The sequence below is a fragment of the Eutrigla gurnardus genome (assembly GCF_963514095.1).
Source record: "Eutrigla gurnardus genome assembly, chromosome: 14".
Classification (NCBI taxonomy): domain Eukaryota; kingdom Metazoa; phylum Chordata; class Actinopteri; order Perciformes; family Triglidae; genus Eutrigla; species Eutrigla gurnardus.
The window spans coordinates 9508126-9521137 of NC_139937.1; the positions used below are offsets into that span (position 1 = coordinate 9508126).

Genomic DNA, 13012 nt, shown 5'->3' on the forward strand with positions numbered 1-13012 from the left:
GGGGGAGGGGGGAGATGTGCATCTTGTGTAAAGCAATTAAAACATATGAATATCTTGTGTATTGTGACGTATATTTCTACAAATATATTTGCACTCCTTTGTAATTGTGTCGTTGGTCTTTCATACATAAATAATAATATGACTAAATGAATAATAGTAATGGAATAGTTACATTTCCGGTTTGAGCGGCCTGTGTGTGGTTAACTTGACGCATCTTTAATTCTCGAGGGGTGTGTTCAAAGATTTAAATCCCTCAGACATGCGTAGAGGCTGATCCGTGCTGCTGGGTGCGCCATATTGGCTGGCTTACATGGGGAGTGGAGTTGGACGAGCTGCTTGAAAAACCGAACCAGTTTCTGGACATGAGGCACTGCGATGATAACAAGTAAATCAACGGGGTAGGATTTATTTGTGTCATTGAGTGCGACGTCTTTAACTGCCAAATCGCTCGCCATTTTCCCCGCGAAGAGGTTCACGGCTAACTCGAGTCCAATGGATCCCAGGACCGCTTGGATCCAGCCGGAGCAGAAGGGACCTGCCAATTCCCTGTGGATGCACATTTGGGAAACCTCTCAGGGATTTGCAGCCAACTCCGGTATCGACAACCACCTTCACCACCAACGCAACTTTGCGGCGCAAAACGCGAACTCCGCCGCGGAGTCGAACGGCGAGTACCGCAAAAACGCAGCGCTGCCGCCGGGGTGTGTGTTTGGAAAACTGCCGAAGCGAGACGGCGGCGGAGAGAGGGGAAATGTCCGAAGGAAGGGCTCGTTGTCACCGTCCTCCTCTTCGCTGGACTCCGAGGCCGAGAGCTCCTCGCCTTCCGGCTCCTGTCTGCAAATCGATAATTTAAACATCGCGGAGGAGGCCAGTCGGTTTTTACACTACGGCGAGCACGAGTTGAACGAGAACAATCTCAGACGGCAGCAGCAGCCCCCTCCGCCTTTTCACACTGTTCAGCAACACTGTCGCAGCATGCAACAATCCGGCGGCCACACCCCCACCGGGATGAAAAACCAGCACGGGAACAAGCACCATCACTATCAGTCATCCGGCCGCAGGAGGCATCTGAACAGAGCCAACACTTTCCACGGGCTCAACCCGCTGCTGTCCTTCGGCTGCAATGGACACCACGCCGGCTCTTCGTGTAGCCTATGGAAGACCAGGCGGTACAGCCCGGGTATAAACGGGTAAGCACGTAAAGACAGGTTGTTCTTTTTCCCCACCGTCATTGTAGGGCTCTCAGAGAGGGAGTCCCACCAGGTGACAAGATGAGCAGTGGTTCATGCTGTTTCACGAATTGTAAGGACACGTGTTCCATATTAATGAAGACATTCAGCATGATGCCTTATCCATCTATGTACTGTTATGTGATTTAGTCAGATATTTAGTAGTAGTTTGTATATTTAAATAAACGGTGAGCACAGATGTATTGGAGGTTGAAATCCATTTTCACAGTTACCAATTACTGTTACCAGCAGGGTTAGGGTAAGGGCCCATCGTATAGTCTTCGATGGGGCCCAGGCCTCATACTTTCCATACTTCTTATTTTTCTCCCATGCATCCAGTGACGCTGTCAATAATCATATTGCATTGTTCAGTCCTTGAGCCCAGGTGTCCCATCTCCCTTGATTCCTTACAGTCTTCATGAAGAAATCATGGACTTCTTCAACTTCATGTCACCGCGACCGGAGGAGGAGGCCATGAGAAGAGATGTCGTGAACAGAATAGAACGTGTCATCAAGGATTTGTGGCCCACAGCACAGGTGAGTCTCCAGGCTGCTGTCTCTAGGCGTTCTTTACAAAGAGATTCCGCCAGGATCACGGAAAGGAGACTCCTCCATAAGCTGCCATGGCACCTTTTTATCCTGAACTTTGGTTTGCGACATCGGTGTCTCCTTTTTACACAAGCATTGTGCAACCAGGAGACATGTAACACAGCAGTGGTGGCGGGAGTGTGATGTATTAAATTAACATTTTAAATAAGAGAACTCCTAGTGCACCAAAATGACAATGGCAGGTGAACGGAGAGATGAGTTAGTTCTGCTAGTCGTGCACATTTGCACGACTCTTCAAGAACAAGCAGAAGTTGCAGTGCATTAGAACATGAAACTTTTTTTCTTCTGAGCTTTTTATATCCCCCGGTGGCGGGTCACGCACATAGCATGTCATCAAAATGTCACCATCTGTTCCGGCTTTTAAATGTACAGGTGCACAGTTTCTTTTAATGCAGTATTAAATGCTTTTTTTCTCAATTAAAAGTTGTTCTCCCTTCTCTGTCAACATGCTGAGCCACCACTGCTTTGAAAATGCATGCAGACTTACCTTCTTTTTTTTCCCCCCCAAAAAAAGTTTGACCTCTGGGTTTTGCTTGTGCCAGCTCCCCTAGTGCTGGATCGGATGTTTAACCCATATGAGCCACAGTGTACCAACACAATACACAGAGCAGAGCCCCGAGCAGGCCTCTACTGCTGTGGCCCCCAACTAGGACTCGCATTTAATTTAAAAAACTCATTTTAGAAAACATTTATACAGCAGGGTTTTTTCTTATTTGCATGTGCTGTTGACATATTCTCTTTTGATTAGCAGGTTTTCTCAATATGTAAACTAGATTTTTAATTCAATATTTTATTTCTTTTATTGACTTTAGTTTATTTGCTTTGCAAAGCTGCTTAAAGCACTTGGGCCACATTTGCAGTATACAGCCTGGTTTACACTGCACGTCTAAACAGAGGAGGCTAGATGTAATCATTATTCATTGTCGCCTGCTTTCCCAGAGTATCATTAGTGAATTATTTTCCATTGTATGTTGCCAACAGAATGTTAGACAGAGTGTACTTTGTAACAAATGGCAATTTCTTTTCTTTCTTTTTTTAACATTTTGAGCTAATCATAGTCCGAACAAGTCCCACTGGACCTAATATTTCTATAAAGACGCACTTTGTTATTCCCTTCCAAGCTGTGGAGGTACAAATGTCTAATTTCTGCAGTGGGCTTTGGTCCAGGACCAGAAAATATTGTTTATTTAACATTAAAGTGGACATAAGACCACAGTCAGAAATAGTATGTAATACCACTATACAGGAATAACACTGCCTGTGTTCTACAGAGATCAACATGTCGTATTTGACCGAACATTCAGCTTTTTTTTAGGCTAAGCAATAATTATAAGGGTTAAAACAAATTCAACTAAACTGCCAACACACACAAAGGTCAAACTAGTCTGTAAAATGAATGTTTTACAATAATGTACTTCAGGCTCCTATTAATTTGACTTTTACCCTGCAGGTGGAGATATTTGGCAGCTTCAGCACAGGACTTTATCTTCCATCAAGGTAATATTTGTTTATCCATTTCTTGAAAAGCTAGTATTGAAATGTCACATAAATGCTGGGCAGGAGGGTGTTTTTGTTATGTTAATTTTTCTCAGAGAGCTTCAATAATATGAATGCCATCAGTAGCAAAATTACAACCAATGCTGGAAAGTTGGATTTTACTTTTTGTCACTTCCTTCCATGTGGATTTGTATACAGTGTGTTTCTGAAGTCCTTCTTATGAGGATTACTGTGATATAGAGCTGACACTAGGAAAAACATTTTCCAACACGTATGTTGTGCAAATACATGGGATTTAAATAATTTCAACAGCTTTGGAAATGTTTTAAATCGGCATTTGTTGCCGGTATTTCTAAGTGAGGAAATAACGCTGTTGTTTAGTGCAATCATTGGTTCGACAGCACACCACTATTTGGGCTTAAGCATCTCTACAACATTGATTAGGAATTTGGACCGGGTCTTGAAAGATGACCACGTCTTAAACCAATTTCCTGAAATGTCTTCTTTCTATGTTAATTAATCAAGGTACTCAGTTTAATTACAAAATCTTTGAGGAAGGAAACGGTCTCTTCAACTGAACAAAAGGGTTCTTGACATCCTTTCACTGCACAAAGAAATAACTTCACGGCAACCTGCAGTTTTAGTTACCTTTCCTTTTTTATCTTGTTCTTCATTAAGTTAACCTTTCACCAAAAAAAGCCTGAATTGGTTACACGTCGTAAAACTAGGCTCTGTGGCTTTGTGTTTCTGTTCTCAGTGACATTGACCTGGTGGTGTTTGGAAAATGGGACCATCCCCCACTGCAAGAACTGGAACAAGCCCTGAAGAAACACAACGTGGCTGGCCCATATCCCATCAAGGTCCTCGACAAAGCTACAGTAAGTCACCCGGAGACAGCTGAATGTCCCCCTTTTTTTAACCCCTTTGGGAACCCACACTGTATGGTTAAAAATAATGTTGAGTCCTAATGACCTAATGGAAGAGCTTGTGTTCAGCTACGTTTTAAATTGGCTTGATTGCAGTTGACCTTTTGACCTGTCCTCAGGTGCCAATCATCAAGCTTACCGACCATGAAACGGAGGTGAAAGTGGATATAAGCTTCAATGTAGAGACTGCCGTTAAAGCAGCGCAGTTCATAAAAAGCTATCTCAAGGTAAATCTTTTAACACATTTATTTTAGCACGCTGGTGGCCTACCTTGTTACTAACGTTTGATTTCTATCTTGTAGAAGTACACTGTTCTGCCGCCTCTGATCTTCGTCCTGAAGCAGTTCCTCCTGCAGAGGGACTTGAATGAGGTCTTCACTGGAGGCATCAGCTCTTACAGCCTTATACTAATGGCTATCAGCTTCCTGCAGGTACACAGTCGATGCCCGCTTCATCTACAAAAAGGCTTTCACATCTGTTAAAAACTGCACATTTTATCACAGTTATTACAATTCTGTTTGTCAAGTTAACTGAAAAAGTTGAACTATTTTTTTCTATATTTTTATATAAGTGCATATAAGGTACAATCAGTGTTTTATATAATACATATAAATGAATACATTTTGTTAGATACACAGTATGGTATTAACATTCATTGTCAAAAAGGCCATTTAGTTCAGTGGATCAGTAATTCATTTATTTTGTATTTAAATTTAAAAAAAAAATGCATTTTTAATATTTCCATCTGGGAGCTGGTTCGACCTGGCTGCATTTGGTCACCCAGTAGGTGAGCTAATGAGTTCTCCTTGTTCCGCTTATCACAGTTACACCCTCGGATCGACACGCGACGGGCCAACATCAACCTGGGTATCCTGCTGATAGAGTTCTTTGAGCTGTATGGCCGCGATTTCAACTACATGAAGACCGGCATCAGGGTGAAGAACGGGGGAGCGTACCTCTCCAAGGAGGAGATGCTCAAAGCCATGGGGAGTGAAAACAGGCCATCCATGCTCTGCATAGAGGACCCGATACAGCCAGGTCAGATTGGGATTTGAACTGATGAATTAATGTGACATGATAAATACACCCGTCCTTTTATAGAGGGTGTGGTGCGTCATCATCTCATCAATGTAGTAGCAAACCCATCATCTGTTATCCGTGCATTTCCTTGTGAAAACATAACTGGTTTTAAAATGGCAAATTGCTGTAGTGCAGTCAACTGCATGAACACATTCTGGCAGACTAAAAGAGGAGAAAGGAAGCAAAGTGGATCCCCGTTTCAAAATGTAGCTGCATATCTGCCGTTCTGTCAGTTATGTTACTTTTACCAGTAAAATGATGCCTAATTGATCTTGGTTTGACTGACAAACACTCCTCTAGGATAGGATCCACCTCTAATATGACTACTCGACTACTGCTGTTGCACATCGCACTAGAGTTTATGCCTATATATTGTCCGCAGTAATATCCATAAATACTCACTACTGTCATTTTCTTTGCTCCACAGGGAACGACGTGGGCAGGAGTTCATATGGCGTCCTGCAAGTAAAGCAGGTGTTTGACTTTGCCTACATGGTGCTTAGTCATGGAGTGTCTCCTCTAGCACGCGCTTACCCCAACAAAGAGTACGACAGGTTGGTCTCTTCTCGAATTAAATCATTTCTCTTGTATTTTCTCAGCACTAGTTTTTTGAGTTTTTCCTGATAGCATTTTGGGCGATGCCTCTTTGTGTTGTAGTACTTTAGGACGCATCATCAGAGTCAGCCCGGAGGTGTTGGCCTACAGGGACTGGACCATTAAGAAGTGGGGAGCCAAGCAGTTTGCCAAGCTGGAAAACCATGGTAACTATGTGGGAACTCTGGGTTTGTATCTACTTTTGTAAAATATATGGTGCTTTCACACCTGTAGTTTGGTTCATTCCAGACCAAGGGTGGAAAGTGATGCCTCATTGCACTTAAGCCGTGGTCTGGCTTCTGTTCACACCGACTATTTTAGAAGTGAAGCACTAAACATGAAGTTATACACACTGATGGCTAACTTGTTGATTGCACAGTTGAGTGATTGTCATCCTGCGTGTTAGATAGCAGTTTATGCAGCGAGTTGATGCTTTAGGTCTGTATATTTATGTTCTATGGTGTCACAAAGAGCTCACAGAGAAATAACTGATGAGCATTGCTAGTTATTCATAACACGCAATTGATTTTCAGTCAATACTAACGCGTCAAGATGGCTGAAAAAGTGTCTTGTGCAGTAATGGTTCGGGGCTTATACTGTGGGATCACTGTCGCACACTTTGGACTGACAAGTACACAGTGAGATACAAGCACAGCAGTTATAACCGCTGTTCCTATTCAGGAAATGTATGTCCTGACATGCATACCAGATGATTTTCAAAAATAGGCTGTATGTCGGCCTAATACAGATCAATTAGAAGATCGCTCTTCACCAGATTTCACATATTTCTGGATGTATTAGTAGTTTAGCTCTTGAACTTGTGCTTCATAGTGGTGATCATGAAATCCTGTGGTTGAGGAGTGGAGTTGTATTTTGTAATGGCTCAAGAAAAGTCATAAAATCTTTTATCATCCTAAATGAGTCAAATGATGAGGTAATACACCTGATGCTGTCAAAGGTCTTCAAACTTTTTTTCACAAGTGGTGTTCTGTTTGGTCCTAGATGTTGAGACCTGTGAGCGGGACCTTGCCGGGCTGATGCTGGTTTCTGTAGAGGATCAGCGAGACTCTTCCTCCCCCCTCAGTGCGGACTCCCCCTCACCATCTCCAGTCTTCCTCCCCAGCCCTCAACACCACTCATCGTCATCCTCTGCATGCTCGCTCTCCTCCTCTGGAAGTGACATAGTAAGGCCAAAGGATATCTGCTGTTGAAACATTTACTAGATCAGTGACTCATTAGTTCAGTGTTTCACAACCACTTGCCACACATGTGCACACACAGTGTTAACAGTCACCTTTTGTTTTGAATTAGTTATAAGTTTCATGCTTTTTGACCAAGATGTTTGTCAGAATAACAGCAGCTACCCTCAGCCATCATTTGTCCATTTCCGTGTCTGTGTAACTTTGTTAAACTGTTCATGTCTTTTTACAGGAGTCTGATTCTCCCCCGAGCAGTACTGCTGCTATCCAACTCCACCCTCTCACCCTGGCCTCAGTCCATTCAGTTATCCAGATGGCTACTGACCTGAGGGCCACACACCAAGCAGGCTTTATCCACACCACGCCTCAGGTTGGTTTAGTTTTTCTCCCCATTTACATTTGCAAAAAAACCATGGCATGGGATACTGAAAAAATATTTATATTTAAAACTAATTTCCTTCCATTATACACCATGTAAACTTTTGGATTTAGAAACGTCCACCTGCATTATTCTTGATTAGTTTGATTGAGGCTGCTTTGAAAAGCAAATATACATTAGAATGGTATGTTTCTGAGCATGTATGCATGCGTGCGTACGGTGTAAGAGGGGAGGTAGAGATGCTGACAGAGATTACTCTGATCAACATGCATGGGAAATAATTACAATACAATAGATTTTTCTTTCTTACTTTCACCCCGAGGGTCTAAATAACTTGTCTGCACTGTACTGTTCCATCTATGATCTGTGCACGCTGGATCATAGATGTAGAAAAGCCTTGTTTCATGCTGCAACTTTTTCAGTTACGCATTTGTTTGTCACTACACAAGAAAATGAAGGATTTATAGTGGCAAAATGTCTCTTATGTTTGCAGGATTTGTTTGCCTTTGGGTTTTAAATTGAATTTATTTGTAAACTGAACTGATCGGCAGGCCAATGAAGCTTGATTGGCGTGAAGGCATTTGCCCAGGGGCTGCAGTTGGTGTCGAACCTATTGGCTCAGTACAATATTTTTTCAATTTCAAAAATGAATTGGAAACATTTGCATTTCCCTCTGTTGAATATTCAAACAAAATGTAAAATTTGACAGTGAGGTCAGGTTTTTAATTCCCTCCGTTTCAGCAATGCATTAACTTAAAATTAAATTAAATTCTCATCTCATATTCTGCTTCTTTTTTTTCTAGGTCCAGATGTCCCTTCCAGAAAACCTTACCATCCCCTCGCTCGCTGATTGCCAGTTCTACCATGAGAATCCACCTTCAATCAGCGTTGTGCACCGTCACATGTCACAGGCTGGCCACATCTCCCAGCACACCAACTCCACGAGCCCTCTCCCTAGCCCCCTCCACCAACTCCACCACCCTCAGATGGCAGGGCATCATAGCCACACTTACACCCTGAGATCCAACTCCCATGGCTCGCTTGAGCCGCACAAAGTTGACTTTAAGCACAACCAAGGGGGCGGCCTCCGAGGTCAAAATCACTCTCAAGGGAACTTCAGTCCCCAGCGGCGGTTTGTTCCCCAGGGTCATAACGTAACACCAGGTTTCAGGAACCAGCAGCAGTACAACCGTAACACCTGGCGGCGCAGGAAGAGGGACAATCTTCCCGCTCTTAACCAGAGCAGATGAAAGACGTGTAAGATTGGCATTAGTTTTCGAAAGGCTCCACTTGGTCCATCATGAGTCCCGGTGGTGAAGAGCTGTGAAGCATTCATGATACAGCCGTTTCTTTTCGTTTAGTTTTTTTTTGTTGGTGGCTCTCAAACGCACCTATTTATTCCTGGAATTCACAAGTCAGTTGGAGTTGTCTCCAGAGGTGTCGAATGATTGATCTCTGCTAGCGAAGTACAACCCCAAGTGATGCTACAAGGCTCTTGCAGATGAAGGGAGACCGTAAAAGACCTCGAGTCTTTACTGTGCTCATTACATCGGTCTGATGATAGTCAGAGGCCCTTCCTCTAAATTTGATGCACACCAGCACAGACTTTGAGCTGATCAAGGGATTACAGATTCCCAGACTGGGTCTTCTCACCGTCACTTTCGAGCAGCTAAAGACTCCGGCTGGTTGGCTTGAACTTGAACACCTTTTTAGAAAGCAACATCATGTGCCATAGTACTGAACGGGTTTATTCAACCTGGTCTTTCTTGAAGTTTTTGACCATTCTTATTGGGCCTTTTTGATCAGGTTCTGGGCTCATCTGGTCTTTTGAATGCAACTCCCCATTGGCTGCGGTCTTGATTCGGAGCTCTTGCAGCTTGGACTATCATCTACGAATTGTACTCTGGACCGAAGTGAAGCACTACCTTTCTACCTATGCAGCGCAACGCTGACTTGATGTTTTTGGTGTGACGGCACAAAACGGACCTTGTCTCAAGTGCTTAAACTGTGATGACTTGTTTGAATGTACCAAATGTTTCTTCTTTTTGTGTGTCGGTCATATGTTTGCTTGTTTTTGTCACCGAGGGCTTTTTTTTGTTCACATTGGCACTATTATGTTTTGTTTTTGTGTTGTAAACATTGCCACCTTATTTTATGTTTGTTGCGTTTATGTGCAATAATTGCTTTTATTTAATTTATTTCACATTTTAGTCTTTAGTGGTTCTCCCCCACAAGAAGTGAATTCTAGACAACATTGATCTGTGCAATAGATGGATTTAAGGGCCGTGTGTGTGTGCGTGCGTGTGCGTGCGTGTGTGTGTGTGCGTGTGTGGGTGGAGCTTTCCAACAGAAGGGGGAGCTATGCTAAAGCAACATGAGAAATGTGCCAAAAATGACATGATTTACCATTGCATTATAATCACTTGAAATTTTGCCAGCTGCCTATCCAAATGTTTTTTTTCCACCACTATTCATATCACTTTTGTCAGTAGTTATGACTTTTATTTGGGTGTATTTTCTCTGGACAGACTGTAGGCTATACTGGAGAAATGCACATTTTTTTTTTTTTTTTTAGCAGTGTTCACTCATGTCATTTCAAAAATAGTTGGTGCTACTTATTACCAGCAAAGTGCTTTTTTTCTGCCTTATCTCCATTGATTCTGTTAGAGCAACAGGTTAACTGCCTTCTTAAATGACCAAATTTGCCCTTTTCCCTGTACGTAGCTTTCTGTTCTCCTATTTGTTTCTATAAGCACTGCCAGGTTTACTTGGCTTTTAGTTTTACACCCAGCTTATAGGTGGACTCCTACTGCAGTCAATGATTGTTAACATGTCACTACTATTTTTTTTTTTTTCTTCCATAATTCTAATAGGCAAGAGGTCTTTACATTTCACAGAGATGTTCCTCTCCCAGATTTAAAGTCAGTAGTTCTACATCTTGTAAGACAAGGTTTCAAAGCTACATAATTTACACAGCAATCCGTAAGAGGTCTTGAGCTTGGGATGTCACAGATTCACCATTACTGGAGTTTTGGTGCGGCCATTAACAGCCAAAATTTGGCGATGGTCATGTGTTTTTAAAAGTCTGTGATTAGTGTAACGCCCTGCACACGATACTGTTCGCATTATACCCTCTGTTCAATGCTTCCGTCAAGCAGTCTAGAGGAATGGGTTGGTTGTTGCATCATATTGCCACAAACCAAGTCTCCAGCTCAAATGTGTGTAATTAAGGAAGGGTTGTTATGTGTAATTGACTGACGTATAGATGTATACCTTGTTTTTTTATGTAAGTTTTTCTATTTTTTTAATAAACATTTTAAAACTCCATTTCCAGTTTATTGTTGGAAGTTTTTGTATGTTTTTAGAGTGTCCTTGCGATGGCCAGAACATTGTGGCTTGATATTTTTATATTGCAAAAGAGGTATGTTGATGCAAAGCATGAATAATGCTACTGTTCCAAAGTTTGTTGAGAGGGGCACTTTTTGCTTTTGAATTATACACACAATACAGTTGCCACTGGTTTTCCCTTACTGTCTTGTTTGCACTATGACGAGGCTTTTTCAACCCTCATGAGGAGTAGTGCCAAACAGCTACTGACTTTTTCGGAGCGTTCCACTCTTCATCACAGCTGGGGAGACTGAAGAGCACCGCCACACATCTGCTGTGTTGTAATTCCTCCTGAACTCTGATGGGGGCACTGGTGGATCATTGCCTGATCTTTAGCTGCATCAAATCCATTACCTTTCAGGTTGTCAGCAGAGTGCAGGGAAGTAGAACATGACAGAGAAGAGGGCTTCAAGAAAATCATTCCTCTGAGAGTTCAATCATCGGCGGGTTAGTGACTGGAACGGTTGTCATTTTATTCCAATTAAAACTGAGAGGGGAGAAAAAAAGTGTCCTTACTGAGGACCCCTTTTAGCCTTTCTTGACTCAAACTAGCTGACTAAGGCACTAGGAAATTAGATCCAGCCTCTATGTGCACCCATTTTCTTGGATCTGTCTTCATTGATGATTAAATAGAAGTGATACTAAGGTGCAGGATATAGTTCAAAATGTTAAAAGCTGACTCTGTTCCTGCTGGATATTAACCAGATTAGACTGACAGGGAAGCATCGATCCTGTATTCAAAAGAAGCAGCAGCAAAAAAAAGCTGCAGACACAAATGTGCACACACCGTCCTAAACCTGGGAACATCATGTCGGTGTTTACAGAAGAAACCCAGTCGCCGCTAAACACAGTAGTTGTCTCTGCAACATCTTACAAGGCTGTGTGTGTGTGTGACACGCAGTCCTCACCCTCACACAGGGGTTTGGTTTGCACAGGAGCACCGAATCCCAATCGAGTATTTGCGTGTGTTAAAGTGTTAAAACAGAGCTGTATTTCCTCTCCTAAAGAAGTCATCTCTCTGTCTGCAGAAGGAATTAATATACACATTTCATAAATGTGTCCATGTAAAATCAATACAGAATAAATAAAACCCAGCCTACTGAAGTAAAGAGAGATGGTTCTTTAGAAGACCTTCCGTCCAAATCCTACCGGGCATGAAAAAATCAAGTTCTCCTCAGAAAAGGTCTGAAGTTATACCTTCAGGCTGTTTTGCGGCTGCCAGTGTCTTGACAGTAGAAAATTTGCATCTCGGCATATTCAAGTCCCACGCACAGGCCCTGCACAGTGCCACGTGAATCGGTATGTGGATGTAATTAGTGTTTGCAAACAACATTGTTCAAATGACAGTTGGTGAACGCCAGGACAAAGGAGTTGTCAGTCAAGTCTGTAGTGTTGTGTCGTCAGGAGACTCCATTAATGTATTCAGCCTGACAGACATCTTGTACAATAAATGTCATTTAACATGCTCAGTGTCCTTGGTTTCTTCCTTCTGCCATGACAGGATTGAAATGTTTTGCACATAATTGTCATAATTCCTTTATTATTGGATAAGTTGAAATGTGTGTAAAGGAGACATTTTTGGAAAGTGATTCACTTTATGATTTCACATATTGCAGCAAAGTTCAAATTATTTTGAAATGAAAAACTGACAAGACTTAAAGTAACATGATAATGTATATTACAATGGATATACAATTAACCCTTTTTGGTTGATATGCCTAGCATGCTGCTTATTTATTCATCACACAGCCGTGATGTCAGCATTCATTTAGAGATGGGTTTCTGGTCTCCTGGCAAATTAGTTCATTATTTGTTCTCATTTTTGCTCTGTTTCAGTTTCTAACAACTTGAGTAAAACGTCCGCGTTCCCCACCTCGTTGCAAGCGTGTCCGCTTGTTGTTTGCTGCTGGGGAGCGTGCAGTTGACTTGTCTGATCTTTTACTCTCATGTTGCTGCTGGGAAGCATGCAGTTGACCTGTCTGATCTTTTACTCTCATGTTGCTGCTGGGAGCATCGGTGAAATGAGTCAAAGTAACAGGCAGATCTGGCTGCTGCTGGAGGGTTATGCCACAATCTTTACTATTGATCAGAAGTTAATATGAACAAGACGTA

The 13012-nt window shown here is 42.4% G+C and overlaps 1 protein-coding gene across 1 annotated transcript; it reads left to right on the top strand.

Annotated features, from left to right (window-relative positions):
• Positions 1–230: 230 nt before the first annotated feature.
• Positions 231–10838, top strand: LOC311024418 (terminal nucleotidyltransferase 4A-like). The gene is made up of 12 exons (XM_084026819.1): positions 231–1190; positions 1643–1766; positions 3289–3335; positions 4093–4213; positions 4381–4488; positions 4564–4692; positions 5086–5299; positions 5769–5895; positions 5999–6102; positions 6938–7119; positions 7367–7504; positions 8317–10838. Exons 1-12 carry the CDS (start codon positions 493–495, stop codon positions 8761–8763), a joined length of 2439 nt encoding a protein of 812 aa, XP_083882945.1. The 5' UTR covers positions 231–492; the 3' UTR covers positions 8764–10838.
• Positions 10839–13012: the final 2174 nt, after the last annotated feature.

Bases quoted from the DNA above. Each gene is read 5' to 3' on its own strand.
- LOC311024418 (XM_084026819.1), top strand. From the start codon at position 493: ATGGATCCCAGGACCGCTTGGATCCAGCCGGAGCAGAAGGGACCTGCC. The intron at 5,300-5,768 runs GTCAGATTGGGA...TTTGCTCCACAG, and splicing joins AGAGGACCCGATACAGCCAG to GGAACGACGTGGGCAGGAGT. The intron at 7,120-7,366 runs GTAAGGCCAAAG...GTCTTTTTACAG, and splicing joins CCTCCTCTGGAAGTGACATA to GAGTCTGATTCTCCCCCGAG.